This window comes from Diabrotica undecimpunctata, chromosome 9 (assembly GCF_040954645.1).
Source record: "Diabrotica undecimpunctata isolate CICGRU chromosome 9, icDiaUnde3, whole genome shotgun sequence".
Taxonomy (NCBI): Eukaryota; Metazoa; Arthropoda; class Insecta; order Coleoptera; family Chrysomelidae; genus Diabrotica; species Diabrotica undecimpunctata.
The window spans coordinates 132,126,345-132,148,269 of record NC_092811.1 but is presented as its reverse complement, the minus strand read 5'-3'; the positions used below and the strand labels follow the sequence as shown (position 1 = coordinate 132,148,269).

At 34.1% G+C, this 21,925-nt stretch overlaps 1 protein-coding gene across 1 annotated transcript; it reads right to left on the bottom strand.

The window, feature by feature from the left end:
* Nucleotides 1-1,226: 1,226 nt before the first annotated feature.
* Nucleotides 1,227-20,829, bottom strand: LOC140450029 (sodium channel protein Nach-like). The gene is made up of 10 exons (XM_072543451.1): nt 20,484-20,829; nt 18,942-19,154; nt 14,619-14,760; nt 10,313-10,458; nt 9,655-9,751; nt 9,271-9,447; nt 7,397-7,638; nt 6,122-6,228; nt 3,428-3,576; nt 1,227-1,361 (listed from the first exon to the last, which is right to left on the bottom strand). Exons 1-10 carry the CDS (start codon nt 20,618-20,620, stop codon nt 1,275-1,277), a joined length of 1,497 nt encoding a protein of 498 aa, XP_072399552.1. The 5' UTR covers nt 20,621-20,829; the 3' UTR covers nt 1,227-1,274.
* Between the last annotated feature and the right edge of the window lie 1,096 nt (nt 20,830-21,925).

Here is a 21,925-nt window from a genome sequence, read left to right as displayed (position 1 = left end):
CTACGAGGATTCTCATTGGTCAAACACGACATTGCCGACTGTGATTCTAAACCGTTCATGGAGATTGCCGTGTTTGATTCTTAAGCTAAATTTATATGCTATTTTATAGGCGGATAATGCCGTTTTTGATTCTTATTCTCTTTATTTATGTATAGTGTTTTAAAATACGAACAATTTGGTGTAACTAACTCAATTTTGGTAAAAAGTGGAGATTGCCGACTTTGATACTAGGACCCTCATATATAAAACAGGTTGCTTTGATGGGACCACTCCATGTCGCCTGCTTGTGCCAATCGAAACCGTGTCGCCGTCGCGTCGCTGTTGCGTATCTTTGGTGGGACAAGGGCCTAAGGCGAAGGAAGGCTGGATAAAATGTTTATCAAGCAACAAAATGAGCTCATGAAGCCTGTACTGCCTATAATGATGTAGAAGTTTTTATTTGTGACTTCTGTTTATAGATTTTCGATTTTAATTCACATATTATCAATAAATATTTTATTTTCTGCCCATCAGTCTCTTTACATGATAATTAAGTTACTATTATACCCGGTTTTATCACACCGGTTAGACAAATCCAAGTATTTTGCAATATTTTCATTAAAATAAAAGAAAATAAAAAATTTAAGTATATTAATAAAAACTGACATTGGTATATCAAACTTTAGTCATTTGAGAATATTTCAATCAGCAGCAAACGTTTGCTACTCTAACATAGCATAAGATACAGTATGTTTTTGGACTGGTACCCAGTTTTGTCCAACTCTCCCCTACATGTTGTTGAATATGGAACGAAATTATTAACATATTTGCTTATCACTAATAGCAACACCATAACGATGATTTGGGTCCTGTGCCTCGTTTCCTGAATGATACATCATTGCTCCCTCTGTTCCGGTTTTTCTGTTTTCAGGCCCTCTAATGACACGAATGCCTAATACATTGATCTTAAGTCTTTTCATTTCTTTGATCGCATTTCTCAATTTGCCAGCCTGATATAGTGGTCAAACATTGCATGTTGCTTTAATGTTTTTTTTTTCATTTATTATTAACGTGATTTAATTTTTTTTAAATAAAAAAGTTTTTCCTAGACACAAAAAAATCTGCTTTATTGTTGCCAGAAATACGCATTTTTTGACAATGTCAAAATAAAAATCATCTTAATATTTTCAGATAAATAAAAAACTTATTTTACTATTTTCTTTTTTTAAAATGTTTATTATTTTTTAAACAGATATATGCAATGAATATTTGTGCCCCAAAGTTTTTTAACAAATTTATTTGTTGTCATTTGTCATTCTCGAAAGCACTAAGTCAGATAATCTTCTCTGGTTGTAGTATACCGGAACAGGAACCAGAAATTTCTGAAACAAGTATTTATTTAAATTATAAATATAATTTTTTTTTTTTCTAAAAAGTGTAAAGATTTGGAAAAAATTATATTGTTGACTAGATTCTGTGCTATTCTTAATATTTGGAACCGATTTTTATATCTCGTTCACTAAACTAATTCGTTCTATGCCATCGTCTTTTCCAAGTATTAATAACTTATCGAGTCTGTATCAACATGGTGCAAGATTATTCATTATATTAGAGAAGGCTAGATGAAACACTACAATAAAACACATACGAGTATATAGAGAAAGTATACCGTTACATTAAAGAAGCTACACAGATCAATGCAAGCAAAGAATGAGAACAACTAAAATTTAATTTATTGATTAGTATCAAGTCATAGTCATAGTCAAGTCATTAGTATCATAGTCAATTTATTGATTAGTAGATAATCTACTTGAAAAGCAGATATCAGCTTTCGCTTCCCGCTCTATTTGTTTGCTTCAAATATTCTCATTCGTAAAACACAGCGACCAGTGGCCTCCAGCGAAATCACTCCCTTTCAGTCGTTGCACTCTCAGGAGTCAGTTCGCTCCTTCATCTATACATCTTAAGCTTAAGCTACTTGTAATTCAATTAGCTTTTATTCTTCCTTTTTCTTCGACAGCGACATCCCTATATAGCTGTGGATCACTTTCAACTACCTTTCATTGATACCATTCTCTTCACCATTTGCCCCACACAATCTAACCTTATTCAAATACAAAAACCCCGACCTGCGTCACAACACCTCCTCTACACACTTGCGCTCATAGTCTATCCAGCGTCCCACGTTAACGACTTTATACACTGCATCACATCCAACATTGCATCTCACTCAGCTTTCCGCATCCTCTCTCGTCACACATTTCATTTTCTTCTATGTTCCGATCCTAGAGTCAAAACATTCATTATTTTGCTAAGGTAATCCTACATGCAGCAGAATAATTCTGTCCACGCGCACCATGAGCTTTTTGTAAGCCGGTATTTCTACCGCCCCACACCAGACTAGGACCATGTGAAGGACGACTGACTACAGAACATCATGAAGGGACCTTGTTCTCTGGGAATTGCCAAACCTTGCGGGTAACCACCCAAAAATATTCGACGCAGCTTCCATTCAAGTACTTATCTGTTTCGTTAGGAGCGAGCTGTATACCTGCACATTCAAAAATGACTCCTTACCTCTTTCTGGAGAGAACTTATCACGAACAAGTAATTTCGCAGTCGTCTTTGTTCCGCGCCTGTACTAGCATAGCTAGATCATCCGCAAATGCGAAGGTGGTAATACCCCCACACATACTCTGGGTTCCACAGCGTCTGACCTCTGAGGTCCCCCAATCTTTCTCTAAGACACATAAACCTAATCTAACATAACCTTACTTAATCGTTTTCAAATTTAAGAAGTGAAATGAAACCAAAATATCGTACATTACAACAAAAAATCAAAGGGTGGATGTTAAAAAATGACAAAAAAAGGTTAATTCAGGAAAAAAACAAGCTAAAATGTGAAAGAAATACTTGGAAACATATGACTAGTATTATTAAAGATACCGCAATTTAAATTCGTGGAAAAACTTAAGAAAAACCGTGCAGTCACTGAAGCAACACAATTTTATTTGAATAATGTTAAAAGAACCCTGAAATTATCGCAACAATCGATTCTTTTAGCACACGGCTTGAAAAGATCAAACATTTTAGCAAAAGCTCCGTATATATGGAGCACTCAATCATCATAACAAATCTACGAATATTTTCACATTCATTGAGTATAATTCATTGGCATATTGCACTAATAACCGTGGCTTGATTTTAACGACGTAAAACGAATATAAACTCGTTACTTGGCGATATATCGGTTGCATTGAGCACAAATGCGAGAAAGACATGTGCATCAATAAAAAAATAGTCAAATTGTTAGATCAAAAACGAGTTACACCAAAAATATTTATAATGAATCATAAAATAAAATATATTCAACAAAATATAGTGCAATATTATATTAGAATAAAGAAAAAATTTCAAGTTAAAAGATAATAATTCAAATATTCTTTACCTCATTGTACTTTTTGAACTTATCTTCAGATGCCGTCTTTCTTTGTTGCCTTGTGGTACAGTAAACTCTTATGGAGAAATAATACAAAATTTCCACTGCGGAGAGAAGACTAAATCCCAAAAACAATCCTGCTATTCCCCCAAAAGACACTACACAAACAGTTATAGTCGGTTCGCTATATTTACGCGGGTTTCGGATTAACAAAATTATGCTAATGACTCATTGATAACCAGTTGCCGTAAACGACTTCCCAGAAAATTAGGTAAAAACTGCATTATTGGTCATATTTTAAAATACATTAAAATAACATTAGGGTAGGTATAAATTTGTTACAATATTGCAGTTGAATTGATTCTTTGCCAGTGTTGACATTGTATGTTTGGTGGAAATATTTAAAAATGCCTAGACGTGTGTTAGATGTAGATAATCTAATTTGTAGTGTACATAAGTATTTTACGGATGAAAAAGAAAATGGCGGTCCTTTAAAATCGGCAATGTCTGTTCAACAACGCGTATGTGATGCTCTAGGAATTAGTGAAACCAAACTAAGAGGAGTATTACAAAATCGCAATAATGAACGGCCGAAAGAAGATCACCGAAAAACTCGCCTATCATTGAAAACGAAAGATATTCCAGATAGAAAAAAATTTGAAATTTGTGATACCATTTATCGAATGCGAGCCAACAAGGAACATGTGACCTTAAATACAATTCTCTCGGAATTAAAAGATAGAAAATTTGACGAAATTGGCAGAACAAGTCTATGGCAAGTGATAGATAATTTGGGTTTCAAATTTCAAAAGGAGGATAACAGAAAAGCCCTTTGTGAAAGAAGTTCTGTTGTGCATAAAAGAATTAACTTTCTAAGAAAATATTCTAAATTTAAAGAAGAAAGGGCAAATTTTATATATTTAGACGAAACATGGATATTTTCTAGGGGTGCAACCAAGAGAATATGGCAAAATGATAACGTAAAGTCTATCAAACATACTGATGGAGAAGGGAAGCGACACATAATTTTACATGCAGGAGGGAAATCGGGTTTTATAGAAGGTGCTGATTTAATATTTTCATCTAAATCAAAATCAAGTGACGATCACGATAATATGAACACAGAAATGTTTGTAAAATGGTTACATGAAAAACTTCTCCCAGGTTTAAGTGAGCCCAGCGTAATTATTTTAGACAATGCACCTTACCATTCTGAAGTATTAAACAAAAGTCCAACGAATTCTTGGACTGTTAATAAAATTAAAGAATGGTTGACAAAGGAACATATACCATTTACACAACATATTTTAAAATCAGAATTATTACGCTTGGCAAATATCCATGCAAAACCAAAAACCTTTGTTGTGGATCAGATTATTGAAAGTTACGGTCATCAAGTTTTACGTCTGCCACCGTATCATTGCCAGTTTAATCCCATCGAATATATATGGGGAATAGCAAAACAATATTATGACAACCATATTGGGCCTAACGGTTATAGCGACGACGCAGTTCGAGAAACTTGGCGAAAGGCACTTTCAATTGTAACTCCAGAAGTGGGGTGCAACTGTATATTCAGGTGCGAGAAACTAATAGAAGATTGGTGGACTCGTGAAAATAAAATAAACTAAATAAGTCCAATCATAATAACAATTAATGGTGATGACAGTGATGATGATGACGATTATGATATTTTTGATGATAATGACTGATTTTCATTTTTGTTGGCAAGTTACATACATACAAGTTACAAGTATACATAGACCATATTTTCTGTGTGAAGTGTAATATAAAATTATAATTAGGTTTTTATTAGCCACATTAGACTCCTTTAATGAAGTAATTCTCCTTATTATACTGTCAATTATATAAAAGATTTTCCATTATTATTTAATTAAAAAAAATTTATTATTTTTCATTTCATTTGACCAGTTGATATTTCCCCAAAGAGCAGGTAATTAAAACTGGGTACTTACAATAAAATTTTTAATCCGAAGCCCGCGTAAATATAGCGAACCGACTATAAGTATTAATTGCTAACGTATATAAAGTGCCAAGGTCGAGAGGTTGAACCATAGCAGAGAAACAATTAATTAATATGTCTCAAAATGTGACATAGACAATATTTAATAATACTTAAAAAAATTTCATATTTTATAAGGACTCAGTCGAAACCAAGGAATACTGTATAGCCAGTGATCATTATTAAAATACAAATTTGATTGATCAGGTCAATCAGGTCGTATATATTAGGAAATCTTGCTTTTAGAAGATTCTCCACTCAAAAAATAAATGAATACCATACAAACGCTTGTTTTTTATTACGAAGATTATAAATAGTTTATTACGGATTCTTCGCCTATTTTATGGTATACATTTTCATAGCGGCAGGGTTTTTCGCAGTGTAATGGATAAGCATGTTACATTTCACAGTCTATAGGAGCACGTTGAGGTGACCCAGTTAGACTTTTTCTTGTGAAGAGTTTGCACCGGGGAAACGAGTGACTCCTTGTGTCCCAACACTGAACTTCTGGAATAGCTAAGGGAACACGAGGACGCGCTACTCCCTCTTGCAAAAAAAACTCCCGGATTGATGATGCTACTTTCAAAAAGAAGTACATCTTTTGAATCATGATTATTTGCTTCTCCAATAATGTTCACCCCTATTAGATTGGCACACTATATACAACGACAATATTGTACCTAATAGATCCACCCAGCCGAAAAGTACCTCTCTTTTATAGCGTACCATTGGCCAAGATACAAATTTATTTTCTAGTTTTGAGTTGCCTTCCTCTTCTTCATCTGTCCTAAAAGTGTTTATAAAAGTTAAGACAAATAAATCGTTATCTTGTATGTCTGTTATAGACATGACTATACGTTTCAAATATATTGACTAAGAACACTTTGGTAGTACAAGCAGCAGCTTGTAGATTTTTTTGCTTTTATTGGGCAGATCCTATAACAAATTTAGCAGATTCTAAAAAAATAGTTAAGCGGAAGAGTCAGGTGAGCTATAAATGCAAATAATGAATAGATTAAGATTCTTGTTATAAACTAACGAAAACTCAAAGAAGGCTTCATTCAACAGAAAGTCATATTTTGTTACCGAAGAGAAATCATTATTTGGAGAACGAATTAGGGTGCCACCATGAGCTAAACTTGGACGATCGTACCTAGCAACTGTGATCAGCTTCCACCTCAGTTGGACCAATTCCATAGGCATCGATAAATTCTAGAAGGATTTTTCATAGATCTTCAGTCTTAGTAGGAAGTCCTTCGGAAGCCAAAAAGAGTTTAACGCTTGTGTTTGTAAATTCTTCGTTACAAAAACAGTAGCTTAATGGCTTTTAAGATATCCGGTTCCCTTAATCTTGCTAGAAGATATCGACTGTTCAAGTTATTGATTAATCTAACTCTTGGTGGGGTCAAATGATCCAGATTTATCGATTATTTCAAAGTATCTTTCTTAATGAAATTAATATGGGAATAGAAAGAATCCTTAAATTTGCAAATTTCAATGGCCTGCTGAATAATAACTACGTAGTAAAGCAAACACACAATTTATTAAATTAATCTTCGATAGGAATCTTCGATAGGAAAAGAAAATAAACAAGTCTGATGGGAATTCATATTTAATAATAAAACCAACTGAGTTGGCGAAGTCAACATGACAATTGTCAGCTGTCAATATGGCGGCTTTCAGCTATCAACACGTGGCCAAATTTAATTTCTACCAAATATTTTCGAATTTTCGTGTTTTCTAAACCATCAGTTGCTTCAAATAAATGATTATTTCAAACAATTATTCATGTATGCAAATTTTATTGTGTTGCTTTCTAAGTAACTCATGTAAATCCCGTTACAGTGTAGGTGGCGCTTACTGTATCAGCTTCATAAAATTCATATAAAAAGAATGTGAACGTGAAACAAAGTGTTATAATCTGGATTTGCTAAGATTTTGTTTATTATACTTACATTAAAGTGTCCAATTTTTCAATTTCATAAACCGTATGCAGACATCCTAAATGGCAATTGCATTTATCCACAGATTTGATCTCCTCCAAATGTTCACTGATACAACTAATTTCATCAAACCTGCAGTGTCTGTAGTTTTTATTAACTATTGTATAGAAAAATGGAATACAAGAACAAAGCTTCATAGCATTATTCATGCGACATTCAGTAGTACAGCCTGTATAAGAATATGTATCGTCTATCTGAAGGAAGAAAACTAAACTTAAAATTATTATAGGTTAGATTTAATATGAGAGAGCGCTCAAACACCCTTCCATTCGACCTAAGAGCTCTATTGTAAATAAAATAATAATATTGTTGAGTTGTTTCGTTGATTCAGAGATTAAGAGCAACACGACATGAAGCTGGCTAAACGACGGTCAAATAATCGGGAATTTCAAAAATTCTTGAAGGTCATCTATTTATCGGAATTCGTGGAATGTTTTGGTAAAGAAAGAAGTTCTCAATTTCTCTAACGCCCATCAATAATGAGTCTCTGATTCACAACAATATATTGTTTATAAATAGTCTTTTATAGTTGAAGGGACACGGGACGCGCGAAGCATCATTCTGATTGAATACCCTGGTACAAAACTGTATGGACCAACGAAAAGATATAGTCATCACATTCCTCGACTACGAAAAAGCTTTTGACACCGTAAAACACGATGAAATAATAAAAATTCTACACAATGCTGATATTGATGAGAAAGATATAAGAGTTATCCAGAATCTCTATTGGAATCAAAAGGCACGTGTGAGGCTGAACAAATCAACAAACACAGAGGAATTCGAAATTTTACGAGGGGTGCGACAGGGGTGTATTTTGTCTCCTATGCTGTTCAACCTCTATGTGGAGAATGTTTTTGCAGAGGCACTTGAAGGCACTGATTGTGGTATAAAGGTCAACGGGTACCCGATAAATAACATTCGTTACGCTGACGACACCGCAATAATCACAGATAACGAACATGATATGCAGTTGATACTAAATAAAATAAACACCACAGGAAAAACATATGGCCTGAAGATAAATGCTGGAAAAACAAAATGCATGACAATAAGAAAGGGCGCATTTTTCAGAGTACAACTGCACGTAGATAATGCTCCAATCGAGCAAGTGAAAACATTCAAATACTTGGGAATGATGGTGAATGACCAATGGGATCCTCAACAAGAAATAAAATGCCGTACCGAACAAGCAAGACAAGCTTTTCTTAAATTTAAACCGCTACTTTGTAACCGCAATCTTTCCTTCAATCTCCGTTACAGAATGGTTAAGTGCTATGTATGGTCCATATTGTTATACGGCATGGAGACATGGACGTTGAAAATATCTTCCATTAACAAGTTGGAAGCCTTCGAAATGTGGAAATTGCGAAGAATGTTCCGCATACCATGGACAGATAGGGTGAGAAACGAGGAAGTCCTAAGAAGAGCAAATACTGAGAGAGAATTGCTCAGCTTGATCAAGGCACGAAAGATTGGATACCTGGGCCACATCCTGAGAGGGGAAAAATACGCAATCCCTCAACTAATTATCCAAGGAAAGATTGAGGGCAAGAGAGGAGTAGGTCGCAAACAAATGTCGTGGCTGCGAAATATAAAGAACTGGACAGGCGTAACTAACACTGGCGAACTTTTGCATGCCGCAAAAGACAGACGTCTGACCTTAAGATAATTCGCCAACGCACTATAGGTGCACGGCACCATAAGAAGAAGAAGAAATAGTCTTCAGAACTTTGCCATTATGCTGGTATTTTGAATAGAATATATAAATTATTAATGATAAGGTTGCGCAACACTCATAATAAACCAAATAGGTATTGGCTTACCTGTATCTTCACTTCATTTTCAAAAGCACAATGTCTCTGTTTTATGTTAAGTTGAGATGTGTCCTCAGTTGTGTATGTCTGTTTAACAGAAAATAAAATGGTGTCTATTCTAAAATCCCATATATGCTGTGGCTTAAAATCGATTCCTGTGATTTCATTGGAGTTTATTATAAATATCTAAAAGACAAATATCACCAAAGTAGAAACATTTGCAATGTCTTATTTTCAAACAAAATTACAGCAAAAACTGGGGAAGAGTAACGGAAATATTTTTGGAAAATAATTTCCATTTATATATTAATAAAATCATCAAAGAAGACAATAATCAAAAGTAGCAAAGTTTGTGTTAAAAAATATCCTTATTATATTGAAAAACATACGTACAGAAAAATGTGATGCAGTTGATTTAACTTGAAACGTCAATGACCACTTCAAATCTGTTTCCTGAATATATTTCTTTTTAAATTCGTAGTCAGCAGACCTAAAACACAAATAATCAAAACAGATCAAATTACGAACATTCGTATCATTTTGGTCTAAATATTCTATTTATGTGTGATGACTTACGCTATCAATATTTGATACAACTCTGCTCCTGTCATTACCAATGATCTTCTAGTAGCAGTTCTCTTAAGATTACGAGAGATCCACCTTTTATTTTAACCGTTTCATGAGCGGTGGGAACATAAATTCCCACCATCAAATATTTGTTTTATGGGCGATGGGAATTAGAATTTCCAAACGGTAACAGTGCTGCCACGTTACCAAATATTATTAAAGTGTCCTGATGTTAATTGTGACAGTTGGGATTTTTTCATCAGTTGGGATTTTAGAGGTGGGAAAAATATTTCCCACCTCCAAAAAATTTTGAAAAATTGGAGCTAAATAAAAAGTTAAATGATCAGATTTTAAAACGTACCTTTCAAATTAACTTTTGGTAAGAATATTTATCGTAGTAAGTATTTTCTTATGTCCATGAAAGAATTAAAGCACTTTTTATACAAACTACAAACAATATTTTTATAAGTTTAGGACAACTTACTTTTGAAAATGCTTATCGTAATGTTTAGAATTGAACGTATAGCAAAATCCATGTTCTGTAAAGACGAAATCGAATATATCGCAGCAATTGTAAGCAGTGGATTTCCAGTAACAAGTTTGGAATACGTCGTCACATTTGTTTGAAATCTATAAAAAATATATGTACATAAAAAGTAATAACAACCTTGAATTGTCGTTATTTATTCCATTTAGTTCATTGTTCACCAATTTTATACCTGCAAATTGTCAAAAATGTATCAAGATATTTGATATCTTGAGAATGGGGATATCAGATTAGATGGGAAAATACGTATATATGTACAGAGAGGATTACTCGCAGTGTGGTGAAAAAAATTGAGTCCACTGATTTAGTAAACAAGCAACAAACATTCCTACATCGGCGAAACGCAAGATTTGTTGAAAACATCGTCGCGGTCCGTGAGAGTATGTAGGAAAATCCGAGTCAGCCAATTTCACGTAGCTCACAACAACTTGACAATTTTTGCGTCTACTAACAATTCCTAAACCTTCTGGAAGACGTCTTAACAGATCGCGAGATAGCTGGCTCAGTGTTTCAGGTAGGACTATAGCCTTACGAAGGAACAACAGGCCCAAGGCTTAAAAAAATATAAAAGGAGAACAGCAATAAATAAATCAGATGAAGAAAGTTCATAGTCGTACCAAAATATGCAAAGTTGAAGGGTACTCTGAAATATTTGTGTATGAAATATTTTTGATTTAATCCCAGTATTAGTATTCTTATCTTCATCAATCAGCCAATCGCGTCCACTGCAGGACATAGGCCTCCCTCAATTATTTCCAGTGTTCTCTACACTGGGCCGCTTGTAGCCAGTTTACCGCTACATGTTTTATATCATAGGTCCATCTAGTCGGTGGTCGTCCTCGGCTTCTTTTATAGTTTCTGGGCCTCCATTTCATAATACGTCTTGTCCACCGTCCATTTTGTGTTCTGGCTAAACGCCCTGCGCAGTTCCACTTAAGCGTCGTGGTTCGTTCGATGACGTCTTGAACTCCTGATCTTTGCCTGATTTGTTGGTTTGTTATATATGGTCCATCATGAGGGGAAATTTGGCCTTAAATCGCCGCGCTGGCCAAGCGTGTTGGCGAGTTTTAGAGCTGTAGTAGAAGGAAATATAGTGACCCGTCTGCCTTCGGAAACCTAATCGCCATTCGGGGTCGGAAGAAACAAGAGTTAGCCAAGAGAGGCTAGGGATGCCTTATGAGGGAGATCTATGTCCAGCAGTGGATAAGCGAAGATTGAATGATATATATGGTCTTGAAGGCTCACGTTCAGCATTCAGCATTCCTATATTACAACCGTACATATTATGTGATTCGGTCTTTTATTCAACTATTTTCAAATAGTTTGATATTTATAGAATTTATATAGGGTCTAAAATTGGTAGGTAGCATTGCCTATAAGTAATTTTACAAGGGAATTACAGCATCAACGTTCAATAGATTATTTGCAAAAGTTATCAAATATTTAATTGAAAATGACGTATTTTAAAACACTTTTATTGAAAATCCATACCAGCAACAAGAAGCTGAGGAACAATGTAGATTCCGAGCGTGTGTAGATAATTTATTTACCATAAAGCAAATAAAAGACAAAAAAGTGGACACAATAGGAAGCTTCCACCTAATCTTTATAGATCTAACAAAAGCATACCTATGACAGTATACCAGTAGGAAAACTGTGAGAAGCAATAGAAAAAACGTATATAAGCAATATCTTAATAAAGGAAAGAAAATGTACGGAAACATAACAATCAAAATAAGATTGGGAAACAAAGTAACAAAAGGATTTTACGCAAAAGGACCTTAAACAATGTTTCTCTTATTTCACTCAACAACAGAAACATAATATGCTTTGCAATTTGCTGATGGCCAAATTATCTTGGCACAAGACAAAGATGACTTAAAATGCATTTCCAAGAAAAAAAGAGGGGTCCCAAAAAGCGGAACTGACTATAAATTTAAGTAAAACAAAATATCTGTGTATAAAACCTTATGTTAGGCGAAGATCTGAACGATAAAATTGACAACTGCAAAGATTATCAATACCTGGGAGCCATAGTTTTGGAGCAACAATAGACATACAAGGAACAGGCATCCCGTTGATTAAAGAAACAATATCGCAGAAAGAAAGGGGAGCAGTAAATAGATTTAATAATATATGGTGACATATCAGTAAAGGAAGAAAAACCATCTAAAATACGATCATAAAATATCGCACACTGTGATGCAGAAACCTAGAGATAATAGAATATAACAAAAAACGACTCACTGCTATTGAATTGTATAAAGAATCGAATATTATACCACCGCTGTATTTATCCTTTATGAGGAAGCCAAAGCGCTCTTATGTCGTATAGTGGAACGAGTTACTTGCTAAAGTTTTACAACGTTCACATTTGTCGATTTTGTTTTATCGAATTTTTTTTATTTCATGGTGATGTATTTTATCAGTACAGTTTTATAGTTCCATACGTGGGATTACAGCATCTGTAAAGTTATGTGCAAACCATGTTGATTCATAAATATAAGTCAAGCATATATTTAGGTGTATAAAACTGAGTTGTTTCCCTTTGCCGGACCATTTTTAGGTTAGGAATCGTAGTTCATTTACATAAAGTGCAAGTTTCCTATACTGTTCCGCGCCGAGTTTCACACCGTTCTTGTGTATTTTAGATGCTCAAAGAAAAATATGGGACTTGGAATATGAATGACATGAGCAGGGCTCTGCAAACATTTCATAATGGAAACATGGGATTAAATGAATACTGCAGACAGTATGGAGTCCCTAAGCCTACTTTGCTCCGTAATCTTAAAGGGGCCAATGTCAAGGCAAATGAAGAAATAAAGGTTTTTGGCCGAGGCAGTGTGTTACCAACAGCACTGGAGAAGGAGCTAGTTGAACACATTTTAAAACTGTTTGGCCTCACGATCAATGTTGTTCGACGGCTTGAATTTCAAATTCAAAAAAGCTCGTCATAAGGACATAATCTCACTGAGAGAGCCTTAAGCAATGTCCATGATGCGCGCAAAAGGATTCAATAAAAGGAATGTTTACATCTTTTTCGGCCTTCTGAAAAAAATTGTTGATAAGAATAATATTGATGCAACTCGCATATTTAACGTTTAACGGCAAACAACGCACTTCAAGAATCTTGAAGCAATTTTGAGTGCTAGAGAGCACGGTGTAATAATGCTACAATTGCCTGGACATACGACCCATCGCGTGCAGTCTTTGGATAGATCATTCTTTAAGCCTTTCAAAGGCTGCTACACTCAATCAGTTGAAAAGTGGCTTCGTTCTAACCCCAGATTATGTGTTACACAACTTCACGTAGCTGGCTTGATTCATTTGATGGTCTTTAAAGATCATGACTTTTGTGCGGCTGAAAATTGAAATGACCGCGAAGGCAGTGAAACTCGGAAAGATGATGAAAATGTAATTTCTGATATTGGAAACTAAATTGTATTAAACAAAACATGATTAATGGTATTCACACTAAAATTTATTTTATTATACACTAATTCTTCTATATAGGTTACTACGGGTACAATTAAGGACACCCATGTTTTCTAAAAAACCAACTAGTTTTCTAAATTATACCACTTGCAACCTACCAGTTTGCAAAATCAATTATATCAAGAAACAAAAAGTATGATGTGTGTTTAAATGTTTATTATTTATCCAAATCATCGTTCAGTTAAATGTGACGTATATTATTTAAATTAAAATTCGAAATAAGTATGTTACGTGGTACAATATTGGCAAACTCTCCCCTATGTTACACAACAAGTAATGTAAGACTGATATGCTTTTAAAGGCTGCATTTTGTTTCATAACAATATAAAAACTCTTTCAATGCATATCTACTTGTTTTTAAAGACTTAATAGCAAAATACAGTCTGGAAAAGAAAAGAAGAACAGATTTTCCGCGTATATTATAATATTATTACTATCATAATATACTATACTGCTAGGAATATGCTTTCAGCATGGCCTATGTATCGGTTGCATCTCGAAATGGCATCGAGAACCTTCGCGATGTATCGAGCGCTGTAGAAATACATTTGTCAAACAACGAATTAGTGGGACTACCTAGGTGGGACTACCCTAGAAGATTCGAGAATAGTACTTTTTGGTAAATATATGTAACGATGTTATAAGTGAGTGGGAGTTGTAAACATACTATCGAACTGTGAACTTATAAATAAATATATTTATATAAATTCGAACCGCTCGTTTTATTTAATCTCGCTACAATACTTACATTATATATCAATTCTTTCATATCTGTCGCCATGTCTACAAAAGTCTGTTGGGAGAACGATTGCGAGAACTGATTCCAAGTATTTATTGAAAGTTGAGCAACTTTCATATAAAAGTCTAAATCGTCTATGTCTGTTTCATTTCTATGAAATAAAATAGTTGTTAGTTTAAAGATAATTAATTTTTTTAATATTGTAAAACTAACTTTGACTAAAATGGACACTTTTTCGTCCATTACAGACGTGTAATGTAATGTAAGTCTATTTCAGCGTTTTTTTTTTGTATAAAAAGAGGCTAAAAAAAAACATAAGAGAGAATACTTGAAACGTTATCAAACATTACGAGAAATTAAAACACATACGCGTGCTGTCTTTGAAGCTTAGTCTTTAGCTACCTTGGATTTTTGTAATATAAATATATTCTGTTAAATTGATAAACTGTAAATCCATTAATCTTTTTTTGGAAAACAATTGTTTTCCAAATTAAGTACTTTCAAAAATTACCAGAATGTATTGAATGTATATAACATTTAAAGATCATAAAGTTATGCATATGTAACACTCACTACTTTATTAAATATACAATATCCTTATCGATTAAGTCTAATCCGTACAACAATTCAGAATGTGTTAAAAATGTTCGGAAATTCTGGCCCTTTACTTCTAATGTTAACAAGAGTCCTATAAAAATATAACCGTTCACCCAAAGTTCATTAAATGATCCACCTACTTAATTTTAAATGAATCAGTTTCCAGGAGGCGGTTCTTACCTGGCCAATGGATTTTTAAAATTAATTACACTATTTCTTATTCGTCAATGTTAATTATTTGCTGTGTATGCATGTGATTCATCTCATTTTTATCGTTCAATAATATTTTGAAGGTTGGTCGTACGAGTAGCAAATTACCGCTTTTTGTGTTAAGTCAATAATAAACCTGTCTAGCTGCTACAACTATCGTTGAATATTGTGGAATTGATATTTTTATTATATTAAAAAAATATAATATATTAGACCAGTGTGGATTAGGGATGGGAAAAACCTACCGGTTTTAACCGAAAACCGGTTTTTTACTTCGCAATAACCGGTTAAAGCTAAAAGTTTTAAAATTATTTTTAAATATACAAGTTATTCCCACTTCTTAATTTGTTAATGATCACTTTGTAATTTAGGTACACAAAATTTGTACGTATATACTGAACTAAACACAAAACCAAAATAAATATTGATAAAGTCAACTTTATCTAGATCGGATGAGCTAGCTGGTCATTGAATATGAGTGTAGCGAGGGCACACAATATTGCACAATGTTTTAAACACTCTCTTTTCTTTCCCAGTTCGTTACGTTACACTTCTCATATCTTCTTAAACTCCGTTGCTCCATCTTAACCTAAGTCTTCCTCTTCGTCTTTTGCCTGCCAATGCAATAGGTAGTACCATTCTGGGAATTCCCTGCAAATTGCAAGGAAATGCAAACCATCTAAGTCTTTGAACCTTAATTGCCGCTAATATGTTGGGTTCTTGATAGAGCTCCGTTAGTTCGATGTTTGTTCTTATCCATTGTCCATTTAAGTTTTTCCCACGAGATTTTGCGCTCTCAAATTAATAAAAACTCTTGGTATTTTTTTGTTGTGACCCATTTTTCGGAAGCATATGTCACTATTGGCCTTATTACGGTCTTGTTTGTCCTTAGTTTTGCTCTTCAAGATATTTTTTGTTTCTTAACAACACAGTAAGAGCATATCCAGCGCGGTTGCCAGACATAACTCTTTTCTGTATTTCTTCCTCAGAGTTAGGTTCTCTTGTGAAGACATTTCCTAGTTCGTAGTTCTCTGGTATGGCTCTGGCCTTCGTTAGAGTTATTCTTCTGGCTTCTGTTTTCGTTGGCCGTTCAGATATACCTAGTCTAAAATATATATGTGCATTAGCGGTTTCGGAATTTTGTGATCTGTTATATAGTTGTGGATCGTAACGTTGTCAGATAAACAGCTTCAAGAATTAGCAGATTCATTGTGGGAAAATTCATAGGAAGATCCAGTAGTTTCATCAGATGATTCTTGGTCGGGGGCGGATGATAATGCTGACAACGATAGAGTTGAGGCTGAGACGATGATGATGATATCCTCAAAAAGATTATTTCCAGACTGGAATAATACTCCTAATTTAAAAACAATTAATTTCACTGGAATACCTGGCTTTCGTATACCACCACCTGTTAGTAATAACCCATACGATTTTTTCAGTTTGCTTGTAACTGATGAGTTACACTGTAGATCCAACGAATATTTATGCAGAGGAATTTTTTAAGTCATTCTACTTTCGAAAACTCCAGAATAACCGAGTGGAAACCACTTTCCTTAACAGAGTTAAAGATTTTTTTGGGCATGTGGTTCCAAATGGGAAATGTACAACTTAATCGGCTACAAGACTATTGGAAAAAAGATGAAATCTTTGCTGTTTCTGGTTTACATACATGAGCAGAAATAGATTCATGATCATTATGAGGTTCCTTCACTTTTCAACAAATGCACTTCATAGGGGAGATCCTGGTTATGGTAGTCATTTACAAAAATCTTCAAGATTATTTCAATAAACGAATGGATGAAATTTATTACCCTGGAAAATCGTTATCCTTAGATGAGTCCATGATGCTGTGGCGAGGAAGACTGTCTTTTCGCCAATTTTTAAAAAGTAAACGATACAAGTTCGGCATAAAATTGTACATATTAGCTTAACCAGATGATAAGGTAATGTATACAGTGGTGTTCAAGGTGAAACTGGTGGTATAGTGCAGGTCATACTGAAAAAGTGCTATTGTCACTGATAAAACGTTTCGAGAACAAAGGACATTCTTTATATATGGACAACTTTTATAATAGTGTTCTTTTATGTCGGAAATTGCTTGAGCAAAAAACTTATGTTACCGGTACTCTCCGAAGAGACAGAAAACAATATCCGAAGGTCTTTATCGACGCAAATATTAAAAAAGACGAAATAGTTACCAAATATCTTGAGGAGATTTCAGTTGGTAATTGGCGAGACAAGAGAGAGATTATATTTCTGTCAACGGAGTTTGAGGAAGAAATGATAGAGACAAACAAAAAGAGGGGACATTGTACAGAAACCAAAGGCTATAACTAAATATAACGCAAATATATCCGGCATTGGTCGACAGAATCAAATGCTTTCATACTATTCAAGTGAAAGGAAGACTTTGAGATGGTATAAGAAGCTCGGAATACATTTTTTGTCGATTATGTTTTTCAACAGTTTTCTTTTATTCAGAAGAGGTTTAACAGTAAACTTTACATATTATAATTACAGTTTGAAAGTTATAAAGACGTTGTTATTGGAAAAATCTTTACTACCTACACACAAGTTGGACACTACGCTTTTACCTGGTAAGTTGGACAGAACGCATAGGAGAAGATGTAGGGAATGCAGCAAACAAAAGGTATTGTTCTTCATGAGAAGGAGAACCAGGGCTTTATTTACAAAATTGCCTCGCAGATTATTACAAAAAATTATAGATATTGTATTTTTATATTTTGTTTGTTTTTTTGTGTCAAATATATTTTTTTTTATAAATGTTCTGTTCAGTATCTGTTGTATCATTTTAGTATTAAAATTCCAGCTCTTACATTCAAATACATATTAGCATTGTTAAGTTTCGGGCTCAGGCGAACATCTAATATAATTGGTTGGCACTGAATGTGTTAAATAAAAAATGTAGCTAAGACACTTTTGAATAAAAATGTTCAGTAACACTGTTTGTGTAAAATAAACCGTTCTCTCAAAAATATCGCTTGAAGGGACGCAGCTATGTGAGCGAAATCAATTTTAAATGAAAGTTGTATCAATTTGACTGTAAAACTTCCATATCTTTTGATCAGAGTATCCTATCGATAAAAATCAAAAAGCGTTTTGAAGGTGAGGGGTGCATCTTTCTTATACAATTTTTGTATTTTCCCACAATTAAAGTCAGTTTCTATAAAAGTGTTAAATAAATAAACGATGCGCGAGTTTTGCCATTTTTTACGATTCTCATCGTTTGTAATGTGAAAGTTTAAATTTGTCATTTTGTAGGGATATTACAAATGTCTCACATTTGTTGCCAAAAATCAAAACCGAAATTCCATGCTATAGGTTTTGAAGATTGGGCTTTAACAATAAAAATTGGATAATAAAAAAAATTTAACAGTCATATCTTACTGTCAGGTAACGGCAATATCAAAGTAAACGCAGACCAGAAGTCTTGTCTAAGAAACGCCAAAATAGACTATATCAAATATTTCATTTATTATAATCGTCATATAATTAACTTACTTATGTTGATGAACTTCAATAAACTCCCTGATCTTCTCTTCGCTGGTTGGAACATGTTGGCAAATCGTTATAGCAGGAAAAGCCACATCCCAATTGTGAAAATCCGTATCCAATCCCGTGATTGTTGGATTGGTTTGAAACTTTTCCCACAGATTAACTATAATTACTGTAGTTGTTACTATGCCGATGGTGATCCAGGTAAACCACATGAATCTAGATGACGATTGTTAAAAATATATTTTTAGAATGAAAAAATTAATATTTGTTTAAGTGGTATAGTACTACTATAAGAACTACTAGTTTTTACGAGTACGAGTAATTTATCAAGCTGTTTGCTTTGCAAGTTTTAGAAAGCACAGTGGTAAAAATTTGAATTGGGTTTCGCCAGGTAGAAATCGTTTGATTTCTCTTTTTGTTTTTAGATGGCGTAGTTATGTCCGTAAATAGTTATTTTGATAACTATTGTTTTAGGACGGGAAAGATTTTTGTTTTGATTCAGAGCAGTGGCTCTACCGCTCTGAAGAGACCTGAAGAGGTCAAAATACGTATAAGCAGCTTGTCACTGCCCTGTATCAATTTGGACCATGATAAACGGCAGGTGGAATGCAATTTTTAGATTCCCTTGCAGAGTAATTGCGCTGTCCTGTATCGAAACAAAAATCTAATACCATCATTATGTACTAGTTTTTGTTTAAGATGGAAAAATATCAAAATTTCTACAAGGTGCATGACGAATTCCTCAGAAAATATCCACTTTTTTGATGCCAAAAACATTGATTTAGAAATTTGAGAGCACACTCTTGAGGCCAATATTGTTTTATTGATTAGTACTCAAAGCTGAAGCAAAAATAGTAGCACCACCCGAAACGAAGGTATAATAATTGTGCTTTTTTTGCGAGATTTCAAAAACAAATGAGCGAAATAATAGTGATTTTCGTGTGAAAAATGTCATGACTGTCAATGACTGTAGAATCTGTTCAAAAGCACCTACAAATCTTTTTAAAGAACAAAAATAAGGGACTTTTCTTATACTTTTAAAATAATGCTTTTGTTTTTCTCTTTATTCTTAATCTACAGGGTGAATTTAAAGTATGGAACTCCCTAATTATTTGGGAAATGGCTTGCACAAGAAAAGCAAATGACTGAATTCACCAAGTAGGAACTAACGTTCTGGTGAGACTGGTGGATTAGCATAATTTTTAGTAAATTGTGGCCTGCCATGAAGGAAAATGGTGTAAGTGATTCTTCTTTTTATGATTTGTCCATTTTCTCATTGCATAGTTGTTCGTAATTTCTTTTCACTTGTATTTCGTTAATTTTTGCAAAGCTGGTTGAGAATATCTTAGCTGAGAAACCTAATAGAATAGCACGATTGCAGCTAAATTCTACCCATTAGAACAGCTGCTCCAAAAGTTAAAAAGTGTAACCAATAAGAACGTAATGATTGAAGAAAAAACCTGTTTAAAAACTTTATATTCTAAGGATGTTTTATTTACCTGTGGTCTTTGTATTCATGTCATTAGATACTGTAACAATGTTTACCTTTCCATAAAACTTCTTCCACTTTCTGCGACATATTTCACACCGTGTAATGTAGAATTCTCGAAAAATAATTTTCCTTGAGTTTTAAAGCTTTCTTTCCATTTTTTTGAATTAGCTTTATTCCGTTTGTAAGCCATATTAACTCTGTGAAATGGTTATGTAGTTGTTCTTATCGTAAAACCAAAAATATCAAAACTGTTGGTGATATTTTTTTAACATCAAGTGAAATTTGTTGTTGATTTTCTAATAAATATGTAAAGCAGCGTTTACTTCAACAGAAAAATAAAGAAGATATTTTCAAATATTACAAAAGAAAATTATTCGTCATGCATAATAGACCTTTTCACTAAATTCCGAATAATGGAATAATATAGTATTGATTTAGTAATTTATGTTTTTGTAAAGAATAAAATCACAATAGATTATTGTTAAATGATTCCATCAGAAGATTTAAAAATAATTTCCATTTGTATATATACGAATTTTACCAATAATTGCTTGTACAGTGTGTTTTATTTATATCTATTTAATACAAAACTGTTATTGTTTCTGTATGTTACTATCATTTTCGTTTGGACAAATTATAGAAAGAAAACATTCACCTTTCATTCATCAAAATATTCACCTTTAAGCCGCGTTTACACAATGACAATTGGCGAGACAATTGTCAGAAGACAACTGACTGGCATGAAATTATTGTCTTCGTCTAGACACTTCAGGCCAATTGCCTTGCCAACTGCCCTCACAATTGGCCCAAAATTCAGTTGTCTCCGGGAGTAGACTGAGGACAATGAGCTGTGTCCGGTGAGCCCCCCACCACTCGAAATCTCAATTGTCGCGACAATTGGCGCCGTGTGAACGGTGTAGGCAGTAGTGCTGTCTTGTTTTTTGTCAGTTCTCTCACCGGACATAACAGATGACGAGCAGTCGGCCATGTTTTAGCTGCCTACTGCCATGGCAATAGTTGGCCCCGTATAAACATCTTCTCGTTCAACTGGACTGGCCTCCGACAATCCGCAACCACGTGATGACAATTGTCCAATGACAATTATCTCGCCAATTGTCATCGTGTAAACGCGGCTTTAAAGTCAATACACTTTTGTATTCGAACAAACCAACCATCGAAGCATTAATGCTGATCAAAAATAGTTATCTCAGTTTGCATGTCTCTCCCCCCCTATTTGACGTCTAAAAACGTTTACCGTGTAGTTGGTTTCTATTTGTCAGAAACGCATAGAAATCACACAGTGCTAATTCGGACAGGACTATATGCAGGATGGCCCACCAAATCGATATTTTTGCTTCCAAACGATTCCAGTTATTCTTCTTCTTCTTCTTCTTTTTATATAGACATGACTCCGTCTGTTTTTCAATGTGCCTCCAGTAAGTTGTCGTTCCATCGTTTTCGTGGTCTTCCTACTGATCGTCTTCCTATTGGGGAA

Coding starts and splice junctions, on each gene's coding strand:
- LOC140450029 (XM_072543451.1), bottom strand. CDS start 20,620: ATGGCTTACAAACGGAATAAAGCTAATTCAAAAAAATGGAAAGAAAGC. Junction 19,155..20,483: donor GGAAGAAGTTTTATGGAAAG/GTAAACATTGTT, acceptor ATCGTCATCTAG/ATTCATGTGGTTTACCTGGA. Junction 1,362..3,427: donor AGTTCAAAAAGTACAATGAG/GTAAAGAATATT, acceptor TACTTGTTTCAG/AAATTTCTGGTTCCTGTTCC.